This window comes from Peromyscus maniculatus, chromosome 23 (genome assembly GCF_049852395.1).
Source record: "Peromyscus maniculatus bairdii isolate BWxNUB_F1_BW_parent chromosome 23, HU_Pman_BW_mat_3.1, whole genome shotgun sequence".
In the NCBI taxonomy this organism is placed as follows: domain Eukaryota; kingdom Metazoa; phylum Chordata; class Mammalia; order Rodentia; family Cricetidae; genus Peromyscus; species Peromyscus maniculatus.
The window spans coordinates 9,225,501-9,236,157 of NC_134874.1; the positions used below are offsets into that span (position 1 = coordinate 9,225,501).

General features: G+C 50.5%; 1 protein-coding gene across 2 annotated transcripts in view; it reads left to right on the forward strand.

The window, feature by feature from the left end:
- The window catches only part of Ksr2 (kinase suppressor of ras 2), a 382,435-nt gene extending 372,026 nt beyond the window's left edge, over window positions 1-10,409 (forward strand). For both annotated transcript variants that reach the window (XM_015997400.3, XM_076561093.1), the window contains exon 20: window positions 561-10,409. In XM_015997400.3, the coding sequence (XP_015852886.1) occupies window positions 561-567 (7 nt within the window). In that variant the 3' untranslated portion in view covers window positions 568-10,409. The remainder of the gene's footprint in view (window positions 1-560) is intronic.
- The last annotated feature ends 248 nt before the right edge of the window (window positions 10,410-10,657 follow it).

Consider the following 10,657-nt stretch of genomic DNA (forward strand, 5'->3'; position numbering starts at 1 on the left):
GGGTCCCATGATGCTAGAAACCCTATGGAACTTTCCATTTGGTTTTATCATTATTCATCTTGTGTGTATGTGTGTTGGATTCCTGTGGAGAATCAGAGCCCATGCTAAAAGGGGACATGTGTGATCATGAGGGTCTGATATGTGATCAGGGTGCCAGTGTCAAGTCCACTATACAGGTCTGGCCTCACACCAGAGGTCTCTGTCTTCAGCCATGTATCAGGCTTTTCCAAACCTACACCCTGGATTATCTGCTGCCGTGAGGGAGTTCTGTGTTCAAATCTTGACCCTGAGGCTTGGGCGAACCACATAAACTCCCTGATCCTCAGTTTTTATTTGGGAAAAAAGGGTACAAAATGCCCACAGCTAAACCCCTTCCCGGCCTTAAATGGACTCAGGAACAGGGCACCATCAGTCCAGAGTCTGGTGCATGGTAGGATCTTGGTTAGTAGAAGTCCCTTCTGTTTGGAAAGGACGGGAGCCCACCAGAGCGACTCTCATGAAAGATGGCACGATGGGACCCACATGCCTCTTATCCACTCTGTCTTCTCTCCCCCTTCCAGGCTGTGACCATGGACATGGGCCAGCGTCAGCTGACTCGCCCCCAAACCACCTCTTCCTCCCTGCTCTGCCCTCTGCCAGCCCAGGAGGCCCGGGCTTACCACCAGGGGAGTCCCAACACAGCCCAGCCTGGGAGACCTGTGCGATGACCCGGACGCCGTGGAGGCTGACCGCATCTTGGACTTGTACCCCTTTACTCAGGCAGGATCAGGGACCCCCCCCCCCCCCCCCCCGCAAGCTAGGATCAAACTGGACGAGTGAGGGTCCCGTGCACAGTATGAAGAGCAGCAGAAGCAACACAACATGGCCGGGCTGTGGAGACCCAGACCTACCGCCCTGTGGGCAGACTCCCTCCCAGGACCGGCGAGTGTGCATGTGTCTACGTGTGGACAGGACCTCCAGCTTTCTTACCACCCGGACAAGCCTGCCCACCTGTGAAGTGTCCCAGATGTGCTGTCCCAGAACGTAGGACAGGGATGGAACCAGGAACGACATGCCTGCTCCGTTGAGTCAAGGTTCCCAGGCCAAGGTCAGAGTGGAAAGGGTTAAGGCGAAGCTTGCAAACATCTGTTTGTAGAGGCCCCATTCCAAGCTGGAAGTGACTGCTAGCCCCTGGGTGCACAGCTCCGAAGGACACTAGGCAGTCCCGTGTGTCGTTTTACTATGGGGCCTCTCTGGGGAGAAAGTCCCCTGGCTTCCCCCTTCATCCTGTCTTGTAAGAACGTTGTTCTGACTCACCTCACAGCCCACTCTCCCCCTGGGCAAATTGGAGGACACCATAGCATCTCAGCTGATATGACATCTGGAGGGTCCTTTGTAGCTCACCATCATTCATGGTACGCACACACACCACCACCACCACCACCACCACCACCACCACCACCACCACCACCACCAAAGTCTGAGTCCTGAGAACTGGGCCTGCAGCAAGAGAGTTCTACTACATTCTCTCTTTAGCGCTGACACTGCTGGAGTTGATTCTCCCACAGTGACGGATACAGGTCCTGGGTATGCATGACGGGCTACATGGGTATGCGAGTAATATTTACAAGGGTCTCCCAGCCTCTCACCCACTGCGTTCCTTGGCAGGGGGTGCAAGGAGGGAACGCATCTGTGGAGGTTCCGTGGTCTCTGCTCTGGCCCAGTGCTGAGTCCTCTGAGTGGATTCCCCCACTCAGGACCCTGTGCCCCTCACACCACATCTCCCATGCCTTTCTTCTCTCCCCACCCGAGGGGGAAGGTTTTCTGGTCTGTGTTGGGCTCCCCCACCCCTCCCCCACCACAGGATCCTGCCTGAGGGATGCTGAGAACGGAGGGTACAGAGTAAATAGAAGGGAGTGCCCTGAGGCCACTGGTCCATGTCCCCAAAGCCCTGTCCCCAGCGGTCACACTTGGCACATGATGAAAAGCTGTCCCCAAGCAGAGAACTGGCAGAGGTGGCAGGACAGAGACATCCAACCCAATCATACGGAATTGTCCCCTTCTTTGGTGGCCCTAGGATGCACTTCCTGGGGCTAAACCTGCTTGTAAAGCAGCAAGATTGATTGACAGTGGTCACACGTTCAGGAAGACTACCCTATGACATCCTCAAGTCTTTGCAGGGCCCTTCTCAAACCCCTATACCTGTGCTTGGAGGACCTGGGGCCCCCACACAAAGTTGTTCCCACGTGAACATCTCTCTCTCTCTCTCCTAGTAACACCTGTGTGTCTCCGTGGCTCAGCCTTCATGCATCTCAGAGACATTTCACATACGTGTGCTCACGTGCCAGGGCTCCCGTATCACTAAGGACCGTTCTTATGGGTAGCTGCATCCTCATCTAACAAGGCTGCCTTCTGAACTCATCCCTGTGGCCAGGGCTGGGCTGAGATCTGCCTCCCAGCAACCTACTAAGAACCTAGGATTTAGTTCCTCCTTTCTCTTTAATCCCACCAGGACCTCTTTGGTCCATGGACCCCCAGTCTTTATCACGAGTCTTTGTATCAAGAGAGGAAGTAAGAGAGGGCTGAGCCACTGGGAACCTGACGTTGTCACCAAGAACTGGAACCCATTCATCTGCTTCCCCTGTTTTCAGATGAATGACCCACTGGGGACTGGAGAGGGAGATTTCTCCACAGTTCTGGGTGCTTCAAGGGAGCCAGAGGAAGGGGTTTCTTTACAAGGAGTGACCGATCACCCACCACCTAGGGTTCTGACCTGCTCTGAATCTAGGGTCAATGACTCTGTGAAGGATCCACAGACTTGAAAAAAAAGTGTGGTGGCGACCCACCTGTAATCCTGGCACTCTGAAGGCTGAGGCAGGAGGATAACAAGTTTGAGGGGAGCCTGGGCTCCATAGGATTTCTGAAGACCTGTTTGTGATTAAGGACTTGAATGATACAGGGAGAGTCCCAGCCTTCCTGGTTCCTCTGCCATTCTTCCACTTATGGGACCTGGGTCTCTTGGGTCAAATGTCACCTCTTCTCTCTTGCTCTTTCCTGACCTCCGCACCCTGGGCTGGACCTGTGCCTGGGCTCCAGGCTCCATCCCTCCCCGGCTTCCCTCACTTCCTCCAGCTAACAGGCCCTGGCTGGCTAGCAGCCCCGTAATGCGCAAACACTTGGATCCAGGGAGCAAGCAAGTCTTCCCTGAGGAAGCATCTGAGGATGATGGGTTCCTCTACCCTGCGCAGAGCCAAAAGAAAAAGAAGGTTGCGTAGTTAGATACACCCCCCACCCCCTACCACCATCACCACCACCACCCCGCCGCCGCCGCCGCCGCCGCCGCCGCCCCTGGACTGTTCAGCATCTCACTCTGGACAATGCCCCCTGTTCCGTCACACCAGCCACCCACTCCACTAGCACAAAATGGCTTCTGTCTCTTCCTCGCATCGCAAATCCTTTGAGACACAGGCTTCGGAGGGAACAAGTCCTTTCTAGCTTTGTGTGGGGACATCTCCCATGTCCCCATCCCCAGAGCTAACCTAGAAACTCCAAGTGGTCCCTTGGATGGTTTTATGCATGTTTTCTCTTACTGGTCAGAAGGGGAAGGGCCTGTGTGTCATATGCTTGGTCCTCTTGTTCTCTGTAGCAACTTGAGCTCTTGGCCAATAGGAGCCCTAGATGGGTGTTGCCTGGTTGGTGGCTGTATACGGGATACCTAGCGCAGGAGGTGGGTAGAGAGCTTGCCTAACACTCCTCAAAGCCCTGAGTTCCATCCCAAGCACCACATAAACCAGATATGATGGTGCATGACTAAGTTCCCATACACAAGAGGCAGAGGCAGGAGGATCAGAAGTTCAAAGTCATCCTTGACCATATAGTGAGTTTGAGACCAGCCTGGGCACCATGAGACCTTGTCTTGAAAAATAATTTTTGTAAATTTAGGAGTCTTGGCACCTCCCACCCCATGTTCACACACTGCATGTCTCCCCCAAACAAACACACACAAAGCCAGACTCCCATCAACCCCCATATCCCTTGTCCCTATTTGGACATGGCGACCTAAGGTGTACAGATCAAACAAGCGCCACCCACTTTTAACCTGGGGTCCTCAAGCTCCGGCCTGCACAGTGGTTTTTACATTCTTTGTAACTGAGGATGAAAAACAAAATCAAAAGAAAATTATGACCCAGGCAAATTTGATGCAATTCAAATTTCCCATCAGTCCCATATTGTCCCCAGCAATGACAAAATTATTTGCAACAGAGACCCCAAGACCCATAGAGTCAAAATATAATGTGGCTTGGTCTGTGGCCAACTGGGCTGGCCTGTGATATAGTGGGTTGTCTTACTGAGGAATAAACCCACCAGAGTAGAAGGGACGGGCGCCTGTGGGAAGCAGCCTACAGAATGACAAACGCTGAGAAGGGAGAGGCAGCTCCTGGGCCCTGGCCAGGTGTTGTGCCTGCTGGCACTGTAGGTCAAGCCCTTGAGGCTATGGTGAGCTCTCAGATGTGTCCAGCCCATCGCCCACAGACTGCCTGCACCCCCAAACAGCTGTGAACGTGACCCCACTACAAAACTGTAAACTGACTTAAAATATTAAGTTGTTCTTTTTTTCTATTTTCCTTTTCCATTTCTTTTTTCCCCCCTAAGGGTATGAACTTTGCAGATGACCACGCCATGTCTCAGTGTCAAAGGTGCAGGATGCATGGCTCGCTAGGCTTCAAGGCTGCCTGGATCAGCCAGCAATGCTGGCATAGACCCAGGTTGGCTTCAACAACAGATACTCGTTTCTCCCAGATCTGGGATCGTCTCTGTGGTGCCTTTCTCCAATCTCTTGTTTCTGGTGTCTTTTTCTTCTATGAATCCTAAGAACACTGCGTGTCTTCTTAATGAGAGCCCCACCCCTCTGACCTCTTCAAAGATTCTTTCTGTGGGAGTGGCCTTAAGGACTTCATCGGGAGATGTTGGGGAAAGACTCAGCGTGAGCATGGTGGGAAGTCATCCTTCAGTCCTATACCAAGACCCTAGAGGTGGCTGAGGCCATGGGTTTCCATTATCTGAAGGCTTCCCATCTCTGGCTTTTCATTTCCACGCTGGCCCCCAGCTTGAGTCCCCAAATAGGCCCTCCCTGTCCTCATGTCCTGCCCATCTTCATTACACCCATCCACCCTCCTGGGGACTGGTCTTGTTGTAAGAGTGATCCTGGTAAAGCTGAGCCTCCTTTTACGCCTAGGTCGGCTTCTGTGAGAAACTACCACATGCCAAGAGGCTTTTCACCATCCGGCAGATCCAGAGTCCAAAACAGAATGTCCACATGACCCACCCCCTCTGGAATTTCTCAATGTTTCCCTGTTGCTTCTTGACATGTAAGGGTATGTGATAAACGCCAACATTCCTTGGCTTGTGGGAGCATCTCTCCAATCTCTCTCTTTGTCTCCACCAGGCACACGGGGCTCCTTGCATCTCTGTCTTTGTGTGGCTCTTTTTATGTGGACCCAGTCCTGTTGAATCAGGACATGGTGTATGGGTTATCATTCTTGGGACTCTAAAGAAATGCCCGAGAGAAAGAACGCAAGGGAGGAGTTACATATTTTTTTGGCTCACAGTTTCAGAGGACCGAGTCCATCACTGTCTGGCTCTGTGTTCCCTGGCCTGTCTTGAGGCAGAATGTGATGGTGGTGTGAAGGTGAGGAGGGCGAGCATGTTCTTTGTGGTCAATAGGAAGCAGAGAGAGAGAATGAGCAACACAGGGAGGGGCCAGGGTGAGATGTCTCGTGGCCATGTCCCCACTGGCACACTTCCTCCAGCTAGGACCTACCTCCTGCCTTTGGGCATCACATTGTGAATCCATCCAGGGTCTCATCGTAGGTTAGGTCATAGGTATCGAACTGCCTCCAGAAACTACATCACAGACACCCAGAGGTGCTTCGCCGATTCCTTAAAAAGCATTTCTTAATTCCATCAAGCTGACACAATCAAGATTACCCATCACATCCCTTTACTGAAGTATGATCTCATCGGAAGTAACACACCTTTGTGACCCTGTTTCCAATCAGGGCCTGTTCTGAGGCCCTGGGATACAACTCAAAACCTAGTGCTCTCTCAGTGACTGTCCTCTGTATGCAGTGTCATCTTGGCTCCTTTGTGGCCAACCCCGAGTCCTCCAGAGATATATTTCCCAGAATCCATGAGCTACTTCTCAATCCTACTTAGGACAGACATGTCCCATCCTTGAGTCCCGATAGTCATAGGCTTCAGCACATGGATAGTGAGAGCGGGCAATGAAGAAGTACCAATAAGGTCACTGGGATGAGGATTTGGAAAGATCTGTGTATAAAAGGTCTAGAAGGATGAATATCTAGACCAAGGAGGGTGAATGTGTAATGTTCCTACCATTGCCACCCCTTCCTCTACCCTTGGCAGACATTGCTAATCAATCCCAGCACACCTTCCAACTGCAGCCATAGAACATTAGGCAGGTAAGCCCCACATGTGACTATACATGTGGAGAAGGGAAGATAAGTTCCCCCAGAAAGCCCCTTCTAACAACCAATGGTGGCTTTAGAACTCACACCTTGGAATTTTCCAGAAACCCAGCCACTTGGGGGCTCTCCTTAGTGGAGAGTCTGCTTGGAACTGTACAGGAGTTACTTTCCAATTAGGGAATTTGGCAAGCTGGGAAAGGATTCTTTCCAGGTAACCCTGTAGCTGCTACCGTTTAGTAAACTGCTTGCTGCTTAGAGAGAATCATTTATTCTCTGGGACAGCTTCTCTGTCACAAAACAGCTGGGCTGTATGGCCACAAAGATGGACATCTGGAAATATGGCTGCACGCACAGCAGCAGGCCCAGAAGCAGAAAGGAGTTCTGAAGTTCAACCAGGGAAGTCAGGATATGTGGCATAAGGTGTTGGGAAGAAGGAATCTGACCCTAAATGCTTTTCCATCTTTTGCCTGTATGGAAGGCTCAACATCTGAGTTTTCACCCAGTGGCCTCTGAGGTTCTCGTGGACCCGAAACTTGCTCTACTCCTGAACTCTTCAAATGCCGCTGATGACCAATTTGGTGACCAATAGGACCTTGCATGGGCCACTCTTCAGCTCCTGCCCCATCCCATCTCTTGCCCATGTGCTGAGGAAGAATGAAAACTAGCCATCGTGTACTTAGCTTAAATGGAATCTGGAGAGTGACGTCCCACTCCATGGAGCTGGTAGTCATTGTTTGAGACTCTGTGATATTTGCATTGTAGATCCTTAGATTTGAAAGTCTGGTGATTCAAACCAAAGCTTAGTTTTTCTTTTCTGTTAATTTGAAGGGGAAAAAAATACCAGCTTGGCTATTTCTTCACATCTTAAAATGCCTTGACTTCTCTCCATAACCCACCGCAGGTCCCAGGATATGAGAAATGCTAGGTCCAGGGATGCAAGAGGTAACTCTACCCAGTGACAATGCCCAAGAAACATCTAATCATGGAAATAGATGTCTGTGATGTACAGAAGGCTGGGGAAACTCACAGGGGCCATAAGTGCACACAAGTGTGGGCAGTGATCCATGAAGCTGAGGTCTAAAGGAAGAAGAGGAGGCAGGAAGGTCAGACTAGCCGAATTAGAAGTCTATCAATCTCGGTGCTGTTGACCTTGGACTCAGTCAATTCTTGGGTTCCTGTTATAGCCCAGGCTAGCCTCAAACCCTTGATCCTCCTGTCCCTGGTGGAGAAACAGCCACTAAACAGCATAATAGAATGTGACTGCCCTGTCCCTGATCTGGGTGTGGCTGATGGAAAGGTCTCTGTACCATGCCTTTAATCAGATCCAGGGTACCCAGTGGCTCAGAATTGGAGGAGGGGACAGAGGGAAAGGTAGACATTGCAAGAGACTGAAGTTTGGTGAGCACTTTGGAATTTGACACACATAGTCAAGTGCCTCATGGGAGGGAAGCTGGATCACTGGGACTCTGCTCCATGAGGGTCAATAAGCCCCATCCTCACCCTGCCCGGGGTGAGACATTGACGATCAATGGATGTCTCTGCTGTACACGGGCCAGGCACCAGCCCTCCTCCTGAAATGCTGCTCTTATCTGCTCCTGTTTCTTAACCATGCTGTCCCTCCACCTCTCATACAGAGCTCTGATGTGTCAGCCTCCTGACCCTCAGAACCATATGGACACACTGGAAAGCCCCACCACAGACAGTCTTGCCATGGTTCTCTCTCTCTCTCTCTCTCTCTCTCTCTCTCTCTCTCTCTCTCTCTCTCTCTCTCTCTCTCTCTCTCTCGGCATTGAGCTTCACTCTATGCATGGGCCCACTGGAGTACTGACATCAGAGACATGCAGGAACATGGAGATCGGTGTTGATAGAAAGACACCCACACCCTACATAATTCTCTAGAGAAATCATGAATGTGTTGGGCAAAGCGCTGATTTGTTATGGAAGAAGCTGGCAATAACCCAGGGGTCACACAGAGTCCCAGACTGAATGTGTAATGGATCCTAAAGTGTAGAAGAGAATGCATTAGCTTTGTTGGTAGGGTGGGGTTTCTTCCATTCCTTGAAGTATCTATGTGGGCTTGAGGCATGGAAAACAGCGCCTCGACCAACTATAGAACTCTCTGGGGTGGGACCTGTAAATGAATGGGGCACTCAGGTCTGCTTCAACTTGATTCAACTCACAATTCTCTCTCTACTTCCTCTGGCTAACTGTGGCCTCACCAACAAGTTCTCAGCGTCCTTGGCTCTGCTGGAGCAATACTTTGGACTTTCTTAGCTTTGTGAAGCCCTTAGCGCTCAATCTACTGCTGGTCCCCATGTGGGTGACTGCCATTAATAAACAGTGGCTCCATAGCATCCCAGTCTCTGACATCTTGGCACCTGACTGAATGCCTCACCCCAAAGTGTACCTCTCAGGATATCGCTGGGCACACGCAGCTGAAATAGAGAGGCAGTGGGTGTCTCCTACCCATTTAGATGCTGATGTCCTGGGGATTGTGAACAGGGACAGCTAGGTCTCCTAAGGAATAGCTTGGAACAGCTTCCAGGTCCAGGGGGAACTGAGAGGTCTCCAGAAAGACCATCCCCTGACCTTGGTAGAAGCAGGAAGCTTTTCCTCCTGTTCCACAGCCCCAAGGTCAAAGCCAAGGCCATCATCGGGGGCACACAAGTCTGGCTCCACAGGCAAGCAGCCTTGCCATAGCAGGCCAGACTCTACAGCCCAGGTTCCCACTCCAGACCTGTTGTTCCTCCATCTTTTGATCTTTTCTTGGCGGTCTGCTCTATAGACTCCTCTGTCATATGTCCCAACAGGTGGACAGCTCTCCAAGTCACCAACTTGAGGAAAATCCCTCATTGTAAAAAAGGCTTTCTTTGTAAATTATTCTGTTGCCTTTTTCTAAACACAAAGTATATATACCTATAAATGCTATATATATTATATATGTGTATATATATAAAGACTAATTCTTGTACAGCCCTCCGCGGACCTCAGGCCCACACTGTTTTCTCCATGTCTGTCTGTACTGACTGCTGCAGGATGAGCTGATGTATGACCTTGGTTTCCCTTTTCCTTCTGGACCACTGTCTCTTTCCTCCCCTCTCTAGATTTGTCTTTCTCTCTGTCCCTTTCCCTTGTTGCCAACATGTTGCTGGGAAAGAATATTTGATTTAGATGCCATCCAAGAAAACAAGCAGAATGGGTGAATGGGTAGATGGATCGATGAGTGGATGGGTGAGTGGATGGATGGATGGATGGATGGATGGATGGATGGATGGATGAATGAATGAATGAATTAATTAATTAATTAATTAATGGGTGGGTGGGTAGATTGATATATTGGTGGATATGTGGATACGTGAGTGGATAGGCATGCAAATAGGTGGGTGAACAGAAGAGTGAATGAATAGAAGGAAGGATGGATGGATGGATGGATGGATGGATAGATGGGCAGACAGATGGACAGACAGGTCAGTGGATGGGTAGATGGATGGGTGGATGGTAAAACTGATGGATGTGTGGATGGGTGAGTGGGTGGATGAGTGGGTAGAAAGATGGGTAGATGGGTAGGTGGGTAGATGGATGGCTGAGTGGATGGATGGATAGAGGATGGATGAATGGATTGATTGATGGTTGGATGAGAGGTGGATGAGTGCGTGAGTGGGTAAGCACGTGGGTAGGTAGCTGGATGGATGGGTGGATAGATGGATGGATGGGCAGATGGGTGGGTGGACGGTCCACTGTGTATATTTGTACAGATCATTTATAAAGTTTTCTACACTTCTCAAAAAAGTATTTCTAACCTGGGCTGTTGGACAGTTTGTGAGCCTATGAGCCGGTGAGCCTGTTGTTTCTTGTGTCTAGTGCAACGTTTAGTGAGAATCCAATGTCTGAGTTATTTATGCCAATAAAGAATTTGAGACTTACTGCGTCAGCTGCTATCAGTAGAAGTCTGAGTTCTGCTGTTGTCTGCTGTATGGAAGGAAGCCTGAGGGGCTAACAAGGGTCGCTAACTGCCCGGATGATGCTGTGCAACAACATGTCCACCTAACTCTACAGCTTACAACAACAAGGATTTATCTTGGTGCACCTGGGGCTGTAAGTCTAGGTTGGGCTCCTCTGAGAGGTTCCTGGGAGGCTTCTGGTTAGGCCCAAGGTCAGATGGAAGGTTATTCCATTTGTGTCCATATGGA